We start from the raw sequence: 17,992 nt of genomic DNA on the forward strand, positions 1-17,992 counted from the left end.
AGCACACAGGACAGAAAGTGCTCTTGTCCACTTTTCCTTGCCTGTAAGAGAGCTGACTGAAAACATGAAGCTGCCTTATACCGAATCAGACCATTGATCTATCGAGGTCAGTACTGTCTACTCAGATTGGAAGCAGCTCTCCAGGGTCTTAGGTAGAGGTCCTTCACATCACTTGGTCCTTTCAACTGGACATGCCAGGGACTGAACCTGGGACCTTGCACGTGCCAAATAGATGCTCTGCCACTGAGCCATGGCCCCTCACTAGTGATGACTCTTACATTAGCTGTGCACCTGCTACTCTGTAGGCCTCATGGTACACTGCTAAAATGCGTTGGCTGACAGATGTCTCCCATGCTCCCCCTCAGCAGCCTGTTTTTGACCATAGAGAAGCTGATGCTGGAGAATGGAGAGGGCCTATGTGTATGGGAAAGGAGGGAGGGGGCAATTTTGCCCTATTCCTCTGCCTCACTGCAATCCTCCTGACCTGTGTGGCTTTCTGTTCATGCACGTCCCATGATTCGTAGTGGAAGCTTCTGAGGAGGTCAAGAAGGGCTGTTTGGCATCTGCCAGCCTGTAGCACTGGAGCAATCTTATGTTTGACAAATGAAACCAGGCCATTTCTCTAAAGACTTAATTTTAGTTGCATTACCCACCATGATGTTTTTGAGATTGGCTATTAATTCAGCCAAACCCCAATCTGGACAACAACAATAATGGTAATGATTACCTCCAGGCAATCTTTCTTCTTATGTGTTAGTGCACCACAGTTTTCACAGGCTCCTTTGCGGTATTTTGTTGCAACAGAATTCTAAACAGAAAAAAAGAAAATAAGTTAACTTATACCAAATCAAGCCATTGGTCCACCTAGCCTATAACTCTGTATTCTGACTGGCAGTGGCTCTTCAGGATTTCAGGCAATCTTCTGAGCATGCACTACCAAAAATTCTAATAACTGGAAAGGAATAAGTTAACTTATACCAAATCAAGCCATTGGTCCACCTAGCCTATAACTCTGTATTCTGACTGGCAGTGGCTCTTCAGGATTTCAGGCAATCTTCTGAGCATGCACTACCAAAAATTCTAATAACTGGAAAGGCCAGGAATGGAACTGTCTACAAGGAAAACACTGCTCTAGTACAGAGACATGGCTCTTCCCCTGAACTGAAAATGTAAACAGAATTGTCACTTTCCCCATGGTAAGGAGAGAAACTGCAGCATTTGAACCAGCATTAGAAAGCATGAAGGAACTTTTCAAATACAACCACACATACTGCAATATTTGTTATTAAGAGTATGTGTACTTTCTCCCTTCCACTAACCAGATTACGACAAAGTCAGTTTGAATTCATTAGAAATATTTCTGCCAAACCAACCAGCCTATTAACATTTGGTACTGAGAAAGCAAGCTAAACTGTCATGGAATTTTGGCTTGTGAGTTCCTGTAATAAGAAAACAGTAAAACAAAGCAAATTTATTACTTGCTCCATCACACCCAATTGAATCATCTGAGGCAGTTAAATAATCTGTAAGGTATTTTAATTATGTCACCTACCTCCTTGACCCCTCGCTTATACCATTCTCCTTGTGGAGTAAATTCTTCCTGCTTCTCTGGCTGGGGTCTCTGATGCTTCAGTGTAGGTCTTTTTGAAGGGTCTATATACCATGGCACAGAGGAAATGTACTGAGGAATATGAGGATTGATGTCTCTGTAATAAATAACAAAAACTGTTTAAACACAGAGATACTGCAGAGATGATTAGTGAAGTATATATGGGAGGGTGCTTTAACAACATGCTCTTTTACAATTTTTTTTCAATGAGCCAAACAACTTCAGAAAGGAGAGTCAAACCATAGCTGCCAAAAAAACCCAACCATATTGGGTTTGTACATGTGACAAGGAGATGCACAGAAAAACAGCTTTAGAAAGGAACATACCAGTCAAGCTGCTTTTAAACAGAAAGTTCAAGAGAACAGGATGACCGAGACATTAGAAATGGTCTCTTTGGAAAAAACCATGAATAAAGGATCAGTAAGTTACAGTGCAGGGTCTCCAGTCTAACCTCATTGATTAAAACTGATTTAAATGGGCTCATACTGGTATAATTGGGCATAGAATTGCAGTTTTAATACAGGAAAACAACATTCTCTTTTAAGGCTGCAATCACACACATTAAATAATCCATTTTCAATCCCCTTTCAGTGCACTTTCGAATTGGATTGTGCCAGTTCACACAGTAAAATCCAGTTTGAAAGTGCACTGAAAGTGGATTGAAAATGGATTATTTAGTGTGTGTGATCACAGCCTAAAGGTACCAACAGACAACATCTGAAAGCTGCAATCCTATGGTTATTAATTAGGGAGTATATCCTGTAAATGTGCATTGGATTAGACTGCAAGTAATCATACATAAAAACACAATTGACACACTGAAACCCCCAACCCAAGTTATTTTATTACCACTTTATTATCACTGCTTTTTAAAAAACAAACCCCACATTTCAACATTTCCATTTCTCTTGTTTGAATTGTAGAGATTGAAGAGGATAGCATGTAAACATTCAATTCATCAGCAAGTGATTGATTTAGTAGTATCAATACCAAACATTCAAGAGATACAACAAGTTCTTTCTAAGTATACCAACTATTAAAAATTAAATAGCATCCAGTCAAAAAAGGTAGCTCCAAGTGGTTTGAAAGAAACACAGTGGGAGCAGCTAGGGCTTTGACAGCACACATGAAAAAAATATTATGCATACAAGACTTACTTTCCCTCTTCATCCACTTCAGCTGGTGCATTGCCCAGTTTTCTCTGTTCTTCCAATTCTTTCTTTTTTCTCCAGTCCTCCCTTGTCATTTTTTTAGGCTCTTCTAAGCCATTTGACCCTCCAGCAGGGTTAGATGCTATTGTTTCCATGTTCCCAGATGCCATAGTCTTTTTGATGACGAAAAAAAAAAAGAGATATAGGTTGAGGTGTAAACCCCTTCAGTCATTAGAAACAATAATATCTAAAATCAGGTTATTTAACTATCTTATATTCTAATAGTAAATTTGGCCAAATCGTTGGACACTTAAATCTGGTGACTGGAGCTGTGAATGGGCAAGACAGTTGTTGCAGAAAAACGTGAAGCCAAAAAAACAAACTCAACCAAAAATGCTGGGCAGTTTAAAAACTCAAAATAATAAAAGGAGTGCCTGTAGCTTTAAGCAACAGATTTCCTCAGTGGCTGTTGCTAGGAAACCACAGTATTCCAAGCTTGGTTCTGTCAGTAAAAGGCAGGGAGAGGGGGCAGGGCCTATTTTGGCCTTTGAGGGGGGACTCCTTAGGACCAGGCCTGCCTAGGGTTGCCAGCTCCAGGTTGGGAAATTTCTGGAGATTTTGTAGTGGTGTCTGAGGAGGGAGGATTTGGGGTTGGGGGAGTCCTCAGCCACATATAATGCCATAGAGTCCACCCTCCAAAGGTGGTGTTTTCTCCAGGGGGGCAGATCTCTGTTGTCTGAAGATCAGCTTTAATTCTGTGATATCTCCAGGTCCTGCCTGTATCTATATTTTCAATGTACTGCCTTACTTCAAGGCTGAATAACATCCCACAGCTAGCTAAAGACTCTAAACAACAGTCTGTGAAGGCTTGGCAAGTTCTGAGTATTCAGAGAAAGAAGAAACCAAAAATTGTGGCTCAAATTACTCCATTGCCTTCTTGACTGGTCTATGGCATTACACCCTTCTGAGGTCCCTCCCCTCCTTAAACCCCACTCTCCCAAGGCCCCACCCCCAAATCTCTAGGAATTTTCTAACCTGGAGATCGTAACTATCTCCTTCTCCAACAGCCAACGTACCTTTATCTGCCCCTCTTTCTTAAGCTGTCTCTCTCCCCTTATCCCCCCCCCACCGGAAGCCTCTACCTAGGAAAACTTTGGCCCAGTTGTGTGGTACTAGCCACTGGGCCAGACCCACTTGCATGATAGGGAACCCTCACGCCTTTAAAAGGTTCCCCCTCCCCACACTATTTCCTCTTTTCTTCCCCCTGGCAACTCCTATATCCTCTCCCCTTTCCATGCCTCATTTTTTCTTCTTCTTCTTCATTCACCAGCCTTCCTTTTATTTGCCTCCCATCTTCAGCTATAGTTATTATTCATTTACTTAGTTTATACCCCACCTTTATTCACAGTAAGGACCAAATCAGCTTACATTATTCTCCTCCACAATCCTGTGAGGTAGATCAGGCTGAAAGTATTTGATTGGTTCAAAATCACCCATTGAGCTTCCTCAGCGAGATTTGAACCTGGGTCTCCCAGACTCTACTCGAACCGCTATACCACATTGACTTTTATAGAGCAGCTGCTGTTGAACAGTAGCAAACAGCCAGGCCTAGTTCAGTCATGCAAGTTAGCTGGCATCAAGTCTGCTGGTATCAATAATGGACACTGGAGAAAGCAGAAGAACTACTCCCCAGTGCTGTTATCCTGCTAGTGGTATGCCAGAGTGGGCCAGGATATCAACGGCTTTATCAGAAAGGTACAAATCAACCCGGAGAACTTTTGGTATCTTTTGTGGTCTTCCTTGGATAGGGTTTTGAACAAGAGTGGTGTTTACCTTCTGAACCTGGCTTTTAGATTTGGTTTGTATAGCCTTCATGACACTGAATATGATAATTCTAACAGGTTTTATACCTTTTTAAGCTCTAACAGTGCTAGTGCCATTGATTATACCTTGGTTTCTTTGTCTCTTTTACCTAGGATTCAGCATTTTGACATTCACAATGGACCAGAGAATGATCATTTGCCCTAGTTTATACTTTTTTCTACACTTATTAAATTTTCATCCACGCTATGATATAATAACATAGGATCTAATTTAGACAAACAACATCTTAAATGGAGTGTTATTCTAGAGCCAATAAAATTAAAGCTCTTCTCAACTCTCAGCAATTAATGGAATTGAGAAACCACATGAACTCACCTAACTCAGATATGTATGATATTTAAATTGTTATTTGACTGTATGATACTTGAATTGTACCTGTACTGTTCCCTCCATCTGGAAACAAAGTATTATAATTCTTATTTATTAAAAAAGGCAATAAGCAAAACCCTGCCAATTATCACCCTGTCAGTCTTTTTGATATTTCTTCTAAATTATATACATGCCACCTTTTATTCAAGTTGGAAGACTAGGCAGAATCATCAAAGCTTTTCAATCCTGAACAAGCAGGTTTCCGTAATGGTCACAGTACAGCTGATCACTGTTTGACACTGAAGGCCCTGATTCAGAAATACACCAAAATTACAGAAGATGCCCCTACGGTGCTTTTGCTGACCCCCCTTCAGCCTTTGTTTCCATTGAACAATCAAGACTATGGGGCAAACTTAATAAAACAAACTTTGATAAAAAGCTCTTTAGGATACTGTAGGAACTACATTCCAATCTCACAGCCAGGGTAAGAGTGGGTTCACATGGCTTTCTTACGGACCCTACCCCATTAAGGAAGGGTGTAAAGTAAGGTTATTTGTTGGCCCCCTTTCTGTTTAATTTTTATATCAATGATTTTGTCCAGGCCATGGAATCCCAGAACTCCCCCCCCTTTTCATTGACTGCGCAGAAAATTTCTGTCCTGCTGTAGGCAGATGATATGGCAATCATGTCTTTTACCAAAACTGGGCTCAGAAGGATGCTAGTTAGGTTGGCAAACTACTGTGATAGAGAGGAATTAACAATTACAATAAAACAAAAATTGTCATCTTTGGTAATAACAGATTTAAGCACAGATGGACCATTAATTCTCATGAAATAGAACAATGCCCCTTCTTTAAATACCTAGGCATAGTATTTCATGGGTCTCTGTCTTGGCAGGCACATCTTAAGGCCATTTTATCAACTATCTGCCATATGCTGAGAGCTTTTTAAAAATTCTTCTTTTCAAAGGCAATAGCAATAAACTGAAACACCATCCTCCAGGGGAACTAGGATTGCCAACCTCCAGGTAGGGCCTGGAGATCACTCAGCATTAACACTGCTTTTCAGATGACAGAGATTAGCTCCTGTGGAGAAAATGGTTGCTTTGGATGGTGGACTCTATGGCATTATACCTTGCTGCAGGGCTTTTTTTGGGGGGAAAAGAGGTGCTGGAACTCTCAAGCGGAAAATAAAGTTTTCAATCTGTACACTGAAAACATGAACTTTTTAACATTTTTAAAAGAATTTTGTCAAAGAGGTTCCAGAACTCCATTTGAGCACATTCCCCCAGAAAAAACCCCCTGCCCTGCTGAGGTTGCTTCCCTGCTACCCTTGCCCTCCCAAGGCTCCACCCCCAATCTCCAGGAATTTTTCAGCTTAAAGGAAGAGGAACTGATCTCTGTAGTCGGGAGAACCACTGTTTTCCCAAGATATCTCCATGTTGTCAACACTAGAAGTAGAGAAGGAAAGAGGAAAAGGGTAGAGGTCCTGGGGGGTTTCAGGATAAGGAAAGAGGAAATAGTGGGGGCAGGGGAAGTGAGATGCCTCCTGCAAGTCCTTGTGGGTTTCTGCTTGTACATTTTCAACATGGTCCCATTTCTGGGTGTATAAACCAGAGACTGGACCCATAAACAGACAAAACACATCTTTCTACAAACCCAAGAAAAGCCCCAGGTCTGCAGAATTGTCTGAAAACTAAAAAATATACAGGTTTTAAAAATTCCTCAAAGAGAATGAGCACCCACAGCTTTAAGAAATGCTCTCAGCCTTGATTTCTGTTAGTGAAAAGGAGGAGGAGGGAGCACGGCTCTTTTAGCCTCTGAGGAAAAACCCCTTGTAGCCAAGCCTAGCAAAAACCAACAGCCAACTTATTATTCATATAACTTCCACGAGTCACTCAGGCCCAGCTGTTTGCTGTTGTTCAACAGCAGCCACCAAAGAACAGCCAGGTGGTGTGCAGTGGTTAAGCGCTTCAGACTAGGATTTGAGAGACCCAGCTCCAAATCCCAGCTCTGCCATAAAACCTCAGTAGGGGACCTTGGGCCAGCCTGAACTATCTCGCGGGTCTCCTGTTTGTTTATCCGAATTTACAACTCCCTCATATGAAAACCCCGGACAAAGGCAACTACACTGAAAGCAATTCGATAACGAAGTCACCAGGAACACATACATGGTACTAATCTAATACATATTAGCAAGTCTTTATAAAAAAAACACAATATTAGCAAGGCCTCCAGATATTACGCGAGCCTTCCACCCCAACTCACCTAAATATTAGGCATTAATTGTACGCCACCAATTCCGCTTCCCACAATGCACGTTGAAGCCCTATTTCCTAATATGGGAAGATATACTGACGTCACTAATGATAAACTTCCGGTGAGACATCGAAAGCGGCCATTGTCTATGATTGTAGCGTGGAATCGCTCTAGGCCACTAGTGTCTATGATGAAAGGTGGGGATAGCGTGCATTGAAAACGGAAGTAGGAAATTCGTCCCATTTTAAACCGGAAGTGTTGCTAACCTGGACGACAATTTATGAGTCTCGTCTTTATGTCATCGATCTCTTCTTAAAGGACCACCTTTCTCAGTTCAGCGCTGTTCTGTAATCTGACTAGTACTCGAGTATCTCAGTACTAAATAAAAAAGCAGCCCCATAGTATATGCTTAGTACCATTGATTTCGATGAAAACATTCTGGGGTATCTTACACCCCTGAAGAATGTACTGCATCACAAAGCTTTCAACAGTTCTCTTCATCAGATGCGTGACGTTTTGAATTCAGTTGACAGAGATTTATACAAACCCAAAGTTACAAAGAGTAGAAGGGAGGGACAGGAAAGTATGTATCAACCGAAAGTACACTTTCTGCATCTGAGGAAGTGGACTTATATAACAATACATTTGTCAGTGCCACACTTTTTAAATAAAAAGTTGTTTCTGCAGTACGAGGCGAACACGGCTACCTCTATGTACTTAACCTCCAACATTGCCGTCGCTACTCTAATGTAGGCGGCTTGGAGAGTTACATGGGCTTCACAGCCCGCCCCGTGCAAGAAACTCATCACCGCGTTTGACAGTTTAACGCACCTAACTGATCTTTTGGAACGGGGTTTCTTTTCTCCGAGAAGCCAGTCCCTCCTTTTTCGTCCGCCCGTCCCCCCATTGGTCTGGAAGCGTCCAACCGGCGTCTTAGGAGTCCACGCAGACAACCCCCGCAAATGAGAAGCGAGGTGGAGAGTTTAAAATGGTCTTGCGGAGACGGTTGGCTTTCTAATGTGGGGCTTTCGACTTTTTGTGCTCAGGTGCATGTGATTAAAAGGACCATATTGGGTTGTTTGTAGCTGTTACTGTTGTTGCTGCGGCGGTGAAGTGTTTAGCGGTTTCGTTGAGCTGGTTTTTAGAAGTTTTTGGGACAAGAGGAGGAGGGGAGTGTTGTTAATAACTATTTTAGTGTCAGCGCTTATAGCAGTGTGGACGGAGAAGGGGTTGGGTAGGTTGGCGTTGCTTTCTTAAAGGTGTTTTTCCTCTGTCCACAGACTGGAATAGTTTCTTTTCGCTATCATATTTCTATGTTATTGCTACAGTTGGTGTCCTTCTAAAGATCTCCATCTGGGTAAGTACGGGGTGGGGTGGGGTAGGCAAAGTACGTTTTGTAGTTCCTGCAAACTCTCCCGTAGTTATAGCAACTTTCTTTGCATATTGACCTGGGAATAAACTGCACCGAACCAGAATTTCTTTCGAAGTATAAACATGTAAGATTAGGCTGTATACCTGGGAGGGTGTAAACGGGAATGTAGACTCTTCCGTTCCCCGTAGGCAGCTGGGAAAAGTTCTTCTAGCCTTGTAGTCTGAATCCACGAAAGGCCAAGAGCTATTAAAAGTTTAATTACTTTGCTTTGAGGGAGAAGCATGGTATCTGTGTCTTTCAGTACGGTTTCAGGTTTTGAAAGGCATCTCCTACAATAATTTTCTCAACAGTGCAATTTTAGTAGTAATGCTATTGATGTAAAAGTGGATTTGGTGGTGGTGGGGGCGGCTCCAGACCAGTTGGATTTATGGTGTGAAATCCACAAAGTAAATTGTTTACACTGAGTGGGTTTACATGTTAGCATCTTTTGGTCAGTAAAATCAAGGACAAATGCTTGGATTCTGAGAATCCACACAAATTAACCTGATTAAAAGAAGTTAATTACACACTGCCCACCTTTGGCTTCAGACACAGATGAAGATGATCAAAAGTTTATTTAAAGTGAGAGCAATCCAGTATGCTGTTAAAGAAATGCTGGGCTTTTAATTCTTATGTTCAAATCAAGTTATTATGAACACTGCTTCTGAAGTATTCTGATGTCTTTAAGTAAGTGTAGATTCAGGTACTGGAAACAGTTCCTTAAAAGATGCAAATCTAATCTACCATTAGGCCAAAAGATTTAGGGAGTTAGGGCTCTAGGTCCATATGCTTCTATCCAGGTAGTAACCCTTATAAGGGACACTGAAATATTAATTAAAACTGGAATATTTTTCTGAGATATTCCCTGTATCTTTGGAAAGGGGGAGGGGATTGTGATACTGCCTGTACTCTGCTGCAGATGCTTGTGATTGCAGGATGCCTGTCCTTAATGAAGGTGCTTCCTTGATAGAAGTGTCCTAAGTGAGTCTAATAATCAAAGTGCCAAGAGGGAATCTGAGATTCTTGGAAGATTCTTGGAATCTGAGATTCTTGGTAGGGGAGGGAGTCCGCTTCCATATTCCATGGACCCTCTGTGCCCTTAGTATAGCTAAAAGGCTCCTATTACAAGGTTGGAGAGATAAATGCCCACCTCCATTGAATCAATGGATTGAGGACCTTAGAACTTTATTAGTATTTGAAAGCATGGCACATGGATAACAATTGTGTATAGGCTCATTTTTAGATATTTGGAAATCTTTAATAGAAACTTATGTGTATTTTCATCTCTACTTTATGTAACCCTTTTCCTTAAAAGAATGTTTAGTTGCTGGATTTTGAATTTTTATCCCCCCTTTTGTGTGAAATAAACAAATACATTAAAATGTTCACTGATCTTTAAGGATGCTTATGTACTGTTTGCTCATATCTTGGAAGCTAACCAGTGGTCAACAAAAATAGACTCTCTGTGACCTTACTACAGGCAAAAGACTAGTATTATAACATTGGAGAGGAATGCTCGCCTTCTATAAAGCAATGGATTCGAGGACCTTACAAATGTGTAAATATTTGAATGTGTGGCATATAGATTACAATTGTGTATGGATGTATTTTTAGTTATCTTGAAACCTTTTATAGGAGTATATGTGTATAACATATATATAACATATGTATAACATATATATAACAGTTCAATGAAGCTGTGGGCTATGCCGCTCTTTTTTCCCCCCCCCCCCTTTAATTAGTTACTGGGTTTTGACATTTTTTTCTTTTTCGACTTCCCTCTCTCTCTCTCTTTTTTAAGAAATGAAAAAGTCACAGGCGCCTATTGTTGTGAGAGGCAAAAGTGCTCAGATTTATGGTTAGAAAGGTAACCTAGATGCTCTACGAGTGATCTCTAGTTCTGTGGTATGTTCTATATAGAAATGAAATTGCTACAAGGGGAAGAAATCCAAGCTGTAATTTAGCCTTAGGCTGAACTGAAGGAAGAAGTTAAAACTTGGGAGGCAAAAGGGTGCATAGTACTAGATGTATGCAAGAGAAGTTCTGATAATGTATGCTAGATAGCTAAACAAGGACATTAGAAAAAATTCCCAGGTGTATTGATAAGGAAATAGTTCCATCTCTTAGTATAGGTTGGCTGAGAAAAAGTTATGTGCTTGAGTGATGGCAAACGTTTCCCTGGAGAAAATGACTGCTTTGGAGGCTGGGCTCCATGGCATTGTACCCCGCTGAGGTCACTTCCCTCCCCAAATCTCATCCTCTCCAGGTAGTTCCTAACCCAGAGCTGGCAACCCTACCTCCATTGCACACACCACTAAGAGGCCTTGTTTATACTGTGCATGGGTGACATAAGGCAGTAGCAATCAGAGGCAGACTAAGATGCTGGTTCCATCCCACTGTGAGCCTGCGGATAGTGTCTGGCAACCAAAGGTTGTACGTAGCATTCTCTATGGGAAATCTTGTTGGGGATGTAAGACACCCCCCCCCCACGGGTCATTTCGTAGAAAAAGAGGTGCAGGAGCTCATTAGCATAACACATTAGCATAACTTATTTGCATATGCCACACCCTTGACATCACCGGAAGTGTGTCAGAAGGCAACACCCACCACTCAGGCTTCACTGGACTGTTTTGGATTGCTAGCTGTTGGGGGGGGGGACTTGCAGATCTGTCCTTGCAGAGGAGGGAGAGCTTGTACCTGAATAAAACTTGATCTTAAAGGTGGCACTGGACTGTTTTGGACCGGGGGGCCAGGGAGGCCTCTGCAACTTACCTGGCTGCTTCTTGCTCTGACTAAGGGCTGCTGGGAGCAGGGGGTGGGGCTTGTTGCATGTGCCCACCCCCTGGGCTCTTTACTGCCGGAACTCCGCTCCTGTGCGCTCCTGCAGCAAATTACCCCTGCCCCCGCTATTTATGCTTATGACTACAAGACAGTGATTGAGGACTAGATACAAACCCCAGTTTGTAGAAGTCCAGTTTTGTCTTGTTGTTTTGGCATGTCATCTCACTGGAGAGTTCTTAACTAGTGAAAGACATTAACTAGCCGGTATGTATCTCGCTGAACTGCAGGCTGTGGAAGGTCAGTAGTTCAACAGTTCGAGACCCGGATGCCGCATGATGGAGTGAGCTCCCATCTAGTTCCAGCTCCTGCCAACTTAGCAGTTCGAAAGCAAGAAATTGCAAGTAGATAAATAGGTACCACTTCGGTGGGAAGGTAACAGCGTTCTGTGCGCCTTGGTGTTTAGTCATGCCGGCCACATGACCACGGAAACATCTTCAGATAGCGCTGGCTCTTCGGCTTTGAAACGGAGATGAGCACCGCAACCCTACAGTCGAATTTGACTGGCTTTCGAGCAAGGGAACCTTTACCTTTTTATGTATCTCTAGTCACCTTTCTTCTGAGAGTATTTGGCAGTGTGGAAGCAATAACTTTTAAAACCCTCCAGTACAACTATAATCGAGTAACTCTAAAACTGGTAGAATTTTGGATGTAGTGTCTCAGTTCTTATGCTAGTACTGTTTGACAGAAGCAGTTGGTGAATTTAGCCAGGAGTTTACAGTCCTGCATGTCTACCAATATACTGAATGTTCCAGATAGTCAAGGAAAGTTGCATATATCCTCTGTGTGAATTGTGTAAAAACAGTGGTATTTTGTCCGGGTGTTTTTAGTTTTTAAAAATAGCTGTTCAGCTTGCCACAAACATGTCACTTGCTTCTTTATAGATGAATAAAAGAACACACTAGAAACTTGGAAATAATAATCTATTTTGGTAGGCCTTTGATACCAAGGATGGCTACTCCTGTCTTCATAGACAAAGAAAATGGTAACATTGGCACTGCTGCTGCTTCAAAGAATCGACTGAGACTGCTGTCAGCACCTTGTGAGTCTGTGCTAATATGACCTTTAATTGGTACCAGTGAACTAAAAGGCCTCTTGAGCATAAAGTTCACTAGGAATATTGATGAATTTTAAGTACTGATCATTCTAGATGGTTACTAAACAACTCTGGGATGTGTATATGTTTATAGTTTTGCCCCATTTTGGAAGCTCCCTATTGATAGCATTGCACAAAACAAGGATTTGTGAAAAGTGTGGAGAATTCTAAAGAAAGGCAAAGAAAGGTAAATAAAGTACTAATGAGGCTACTGTACAGAATATTGCAGTGAGCCGAGATCACAGTTGAGTGGTATTAGATGAAGCCATTGTGATCACAGAGGTTACCTGGTAGAAAAGCTGCAGATATGAGGGATTGATGAATTCTGTTGTAGACAACAGGTCTTTGTCTGCCACAACTTCACCTTTCCCCCCCCTCTCCTTGTAAACTGTATCATCAAGGTGTCTGTATAATGGTTATGAACATCTGAAGAAAGGAAGTCTGACTTTATACTGTAATCTTTAGTTTTTAAGATGCCACTAACCTCCTGTTTCATTCCACTGCAGCAGACTTCCACTGCTGTTCAAACAAAATTAGAAACATCCTCAGTATGAGAGAGATGCACTGTATGCTACTAAGGAAACATCTTGGCTTCTTCCTTCTCACAAGAAGAGAAAAATAATTTTGTAGGAACATTGCACTTTAAAGTTGAACTGGAGTAACAATAGTCACTATATTAAGAACCATAATCTGATTTGGGTGTTATCATATACCAAGTACATTGTAAGAAGTTTGGACAAAATTGGTCACATTTAAATAACCTTTGAATTTGAATCTATAAAAAATTATCACTTAATGCTGTAACTTGTATAAAAATACTGCATAGTAGGGATGGGCACGAACCACATTTTTACGGTTCAGTTCGTGGTTGAACCATGAACTGATATGCCAGTTCGTGAACCAACCTGGTTCGTATTGGTTCATGAGCCATTTAAACCCTGCTTTTTGCTCCTCATGAACTGCCATGAACTGCATCAAATTTGTGGACATTTGTGGTGGCTCTTCAGTTTGTGAACATTGCTTTGTGAACCACGAACCAGCCAAAATTTGTGACCAACTTTGGTTCATGAGCCGGTTCATGTCCATCCCTAAAGCACAGTTCTTGGCAAGCATATTAAATCAGTAAAACTTTAAATGACTTCTCATTCCAAAAGAGAATATATAATAGTTTTTAGTGTTCCTCAGTGTCAAATTTCCTGGGCTGTGGATGCTTTTTCCCCAGTGCCATTATATTTCTTGGATAGGAGGGGCTCTAATTTTGTCCTACTTGATACACCATATTTACAGTGCAATCCTATGCATTGTCTCTCCAGGCTAAGCTCATTGATTTCAGTGGGCTTAGGCTGTAGTAACTCTGCATAGGTTTTAACTATAAAATACTTCGAAAGCTTTGGTATGCTGGGTCTCAAGTATGTCTGTTTACTTAATTTTTTCTCACAGCGAAGGCCTTTCTTGAAAAACCCCACCCTAAGACTCCACTTGCTGGAAGGACAGCTAATGTTAATTCAGCAACCATCTGTTCTGTCAAGAAGGCTCTAGGAAATGGGAGCATGACAGTAATATCCACAAAGCACCAAATCCCAAAAGGAAAGAAGTTTGTATCTGCAAAAAAAGTAAGTAGAATTAATGTTTGGGACCACTGAGCATGCTCAGACATAAAGAGTAGTAAATTGGTATTGTGTTAGGAATGCATATCCTTGGTTAGCCTGCAGGCAGTTCTGGAATTTGACAAGACAGTAATAGGTGCCACCACAAAACCCCTGCCTGGGGAGAGAAGGGCTTCAGTAGTTTTGTTCCTCTAGAGGGCGGTGTGTTTGCGGGAGGGTGGACTTCCCCTATTTTTTAAAAGCACCAATTAAATGAGTAAAGAGGAAGGCTGCAGTTCCTCTTCCATGGGGGGGGGGGAGTCACCCCTGCTGAGAAAGCAGCAGTGAGTAAGATTGAGGCAAGCAGGGATGTCATTCATTTGTCCTGTCAATACACTGCTTGCTGCTGGTACTGCTTCTCCCCCCATATGCCATATTACATTGGCACAATAGTGCTGATGCAATGAGAATCTTGTTGCCCCAATCCCTGTGGTTAGCAACCCCAGCTTCCACAACAGCTTAGGGTTTTTTATTTTTAAAAAGCCCTGCTTAAGCACTAAAAAGGCGGGGGAAAGCAAAAGTTGAGTGTTGCCACTTTGAAGGCAGTGCTAAGTTCCCTCCACCCCCGAACTGGCTGTCATGCAGGCTGTGCCTGCTGCTGACTTCTCATTTCCCCATTAAGTCAGAGCAAAGGAGGTTTTTCTTTGCTCTGGCTTAAAAGGGAGGGCCTCAGGAGGCCAACAAGTCATACTCAAAAGAACATGACATTGTGTGGAAGCTCCCCAATAAAGCATCCAACAAAGTTAGGTAAAGGTTTTCCTTGCTCGAAAGCCAGTTGAACCTGACTCTAGGGTTGCGGTCCTCATCTCCGTTTCCAAGCCGAAGAGCCAGCGCTGTCCGAAGACGTTTCTGTGGTCATGTGGCCTGTGTGACTAAACGCCAAGGTGCACGGAACGCTGCTACCTTCCCACCGAAGCGGTACCTATTTATCGACTTGCAATTTCTTGCTTTCGAACTGCTAGGTTGGCAGGAGCTGGAACTAGAGACGGGAGCTCACTCCGTCATGCGGCACTCGGGTCTCGAAGTGCTGAACTACCGACCTTCCAGCCTGCAGTTCAGCATCTTAACCACTTTCTTTTTAATTACTGTTTTCACAACCAGAATCATAAACAGCAAACTCTCATTCCACAAAAGGAGAGCCTAAAAGTTACTACAAAACTTATCATGTAACTTAACAGCTGCCAGAAATTTTGCCACACACAAAGTAGTTTATCTTAATTTCTGAGTAACCAGGATAATTTCACTTCTTTTTTTAAAAATAATTTTTTATTGAATTTTCCATAATTAACAAAAAAGAAAAAGAGAAAAGGAACAAACACACAAACAAACAAAAACAAAAAGCAATTCCTCTTAATACATTTACATATTAGCAGAAGTGTTCCACAATATAACAGAATTAACTACATATTTGGCACCACATAAAGTACGCCTTATTCATTAACTTAAACCGAACTTTGACTCTTTCAACCAATTATAAAACCTTGACCAATACTTTTCATAATTTTCCAGATTTCTTTCTTTGATAATACAGGTTAATTTTTCCATGTCTGCAATATGAAACAATTTAGTAATAATTTCATCTTTGGAAGGGACAATATTCTCCTTCCATCTTTTAGCAAATACGATTCTTGCTGCCGTTAAGATCTGCATAATTATAATCTTTTTTCTTATACGAATCCGGAATCACATTTAACAAACAACATTCTGGCTTTAAAGGGAAGTCTTTACCTACTATTTTATCTATAATTTCTTTCACCATAGCCCAATATTTTTTTTTTTGTTACATAGCCACCACATGTGGTAAAAAGTGCCGGTACTATGAATACACTTCCAACAACTTTTCCCTATTTCAGGATAATTTCACTTCTGAAGAGATAAAGTCCTGATTAAAAAACCGAGAGATCAATTCAGCTCTTAGATCTGAAAATTTGGGGCAGTCAAAAAAAAAAATACGATCCACAGAATTGAATTCATTGTTGCCATAATTACAGAGTCTATCTGAATATGGAATTCCATTGAATCTTCCTAGCATCCAACAAAGTGCCTTAAAGAAGACTTGCTAGCTAGCAAATCTCTGATCCCAGCTTCACTGGAAATCTAGCATTAACTGTAGTTGGTGCCTAATGGCCATTGTATAGGTTGGTCATGAAGGAAGAATTTACACTGGTAGAGTTGTTTATAGGCTAGGATATGTGGGTGGGAGGCCCGGGAGCCCTCCCTCCTAATGCTCCAGAGATTAGTAACATCAAGTCTGCATTGTCCCTACCTGATGCTGCAATATAAAGGGCCTCGTTGGGTCATTAGATGATGATACACAGCACCTTTTCCCCTTCAAGCAAGAGTAAAAGTCCATGTAGAAATCTTGTACTAGGAAGATGGTATTCCACCAACAAGTGTTTTGGTTATTCTTTAAGGTTGCTGAGAATACAGGTAGAGTTGAAGGCTGCAGCATGGCCACTGAAGACTGTCCAGAAAAGGAGAATTTCTTTCCTTGTAATCCTCTAGGTAACGTTCAATGTTAGTTACTTTGAAGTTCTTCACCAAATGGTGGTGGAGGTATGGGGGCAGTATGGATTTGACACTTCTAGAGAGCATAATCAGTACAGAAATATAAACATTGCTATCCAAACAACTGAATATATCACATTTATGGTTTCTGGAATGTCTCTGAACAGACTTTGAGAGTTTTGAGGTTCCTGAGGAGCACAGACTGAGCCATCTATCACTGACTGGTGTTCCTCTTATGACATTTGGAAATACAGTTGAGAGGTTTCAAAGCATGATCCATATAACTGGAAAACCACTTTCAATTTCTTGGGGCTTTGGTAAGTAACATTGATCTGTATTCAGAGAATGGGCTCAGCTCTCTACTGAAAAGGTCAATGCTTGTTTGTCTGATGTGAGCACTAACTTGTTTGCGGCACTTCAACAGTAGTCTAAAACAGGGTTCCCAACTTTTTGAGGCGGTGTGCATCTTTCAAATTCTGACACAGTGCTGGGTGCAACCACGAAATGGCCACTGTGGGAGGTGGACCCACACACAAACAGCAAGCTGAAGTGCATGGAACAACGAGTAATTTTTAAAAATACACTGGGGGAAGAGTACTGAGAGAGAAAAAACATCAATGGGAATGGCAGCTGCCACCAAAACACTGTTATTTCAGTCTGCACAGCAAATGAGATCTTCAGTGGTTGATCAGAAGCCCTGCTGGGCAGGACCCCCACCTGGTCTCACCCACTTGGGAGGTGCCAGGAAAGGAGTAGATGGGTACCATGGTGCCTGTGGGCATCATGTTGGGGACCCCAGGTCTAAAATCTAGGTGATTAGAAAACAGAGTTTGTCACTTGTTTTTAACAGTTAATACACACTGCAATTACTTGTTTTTAAACTTTTCAGATACTCTTCAGTCAACTACAGACTTCCTAGCTACTTTGGATGAAGTAGTAATTGACTTGCCCCCTCCTCTGTAACCTATCTTTTAAACTGTATTCTGAACACATTTTATCTATTGAAATAAAGAACTTATGCTTTATACAGCATTTGAGACTTTGTACTTTTAGATTAAAATTTACCAGAATCTAACAGTTGGGGAAAGAAGAAGAAGAGATTGGATTTATACCCCACCTTTCACTACCCAAAGGTGTCTCAGAGCGGCTTACAAACTCCTTTCCCTTCCTCTCCCCACAACAGACACCCTGTGAGGTGGGTGGGGCTGAGAGAGCTCTGACAGAAACTGCTCTTTTTCAAGAACAGCTCTTATCAGAACTATGGCTTGCCCAAGGTCATCCA

The 17,992-nt window shown here is 41.5% G+C and overlaps 2 protein-coding genes across 5 annotated transcripts in view; one reads left to right on the forward strand and one right to left on the reverse strand.

Moving 5' to 3' along the window:
- The window catches only part of SLU7 (SLU7 homolog, splicing factor), a 30,168-nt gene extending 22,900 nt beyond the window's left edge, over positions 1 to 7,268 (reverse strand). Inside the window, exons 1-4 of the mRNA XM_015415839.1 lie at positions 7,221 to 7,268; positions 2,767 to 2,933; positions 1,553 to 1,706; positions 728 to 808 (exon numbers count right to left, since the gene is read on the reverse strand). Coding sequence (XP_015271325.1) covers positions 728 to 808; positions 1,553 to 1,706; positions 2,767 to 2,930 — 399 coding nt within the window. The 5' untranslated portion in view covers positions 2,931 to 2,933; positions 7,221 to 7,268. The remainder of the gene's footprint in view (positions 1 to 727; positions 809 to 1,552; positions 1,707 to 2,766; positions 2,934 to 7,220) is intronic.
- An 844-nt stretch (positions 7,269 to 8,112) lies between these two features.
- On the forward strand, positions 8,113 to 17,691 carry PTTG1 (pituitary tumor-transforming 1). 4 transcript variants are annotated; one of them, XM_015415881.1, is made up of 7 exons: positions 8,181 to 8,257; positions 8,492 to 8,568; positions 12,345 to 12,502; positions 13,997 to 14,169; positions 16,617 to 16,719; positions 16,878 to 17,027; positions 17,600 to 17,691. In XM_015415881.1, the coding sequence occupies exons 3-7, from the start codon at positions 12,412 to 12,414 to the stop codon at positions 17,671 to 17,673; spliced, it is 591 nt and encodes a 196-aa protein (XP_015271367.1). In that variant the 5' UTR covers positions 8,181 to 8,257; positions 8,492 to 8,568; positions 12,345 to 12,411; the 3' UTR covers positions 17,674 to 17,691. The 4 variants fall into 4 exon arrangements, with proteins under 4 accessions (XP_015271368.1, XP_015271367.1, XP_015271366.1 ...); XM_015415880.1 differs by having other exon boundaries at positions 12,396 to 12,502; XM_015415883.1 differs by having other exon boundaries at positions 12,396 to 12,502; positions 16,617 to 16,707.
- The last annotated feature ends 301 nt before the right edge of the window (positions 17,692 to 17,992 follow it).

This window comes from Gekko japonicus, unplaced genomic scaffold (genome assembly GCF_001447785.1).
Source record: "Gekko japonicus isolate JY-2015 unplaced genomic scaffold, Gekko_japonicus_V1.1 scaffold46, whole genome shotgun sequence".
Lineage (NCBI taxonomy): Eukaryota > Metazoa > Chordata > Lepidosauria > Squamata > Gekkonidae > Gekko > Gekko japonicus.

Coding starts and splice junctions, on each gene's coding strand:
- PTTG1 (XM_015415882.1), top strand. CDS start 12,412: ATGGCTACTCCTGTCTTCATAGACAAAGAAAATGGTAACATTGGCACT. Junction 12,503..13,996: donor GAGACTGCTGTCAGCACCTT/GTGAGTCTGTGC, acceptor TTTTTCTCACAG/CGAAGGCCTTTCTTGAAAAA. Junction 16,720..16,877: donor TCCTCTAGGTAACGTTCAAT/GTTAGTTACTTT, acceptor GTCTCTGAACAG/ACTTTGAGAGTTTTGAGGTT.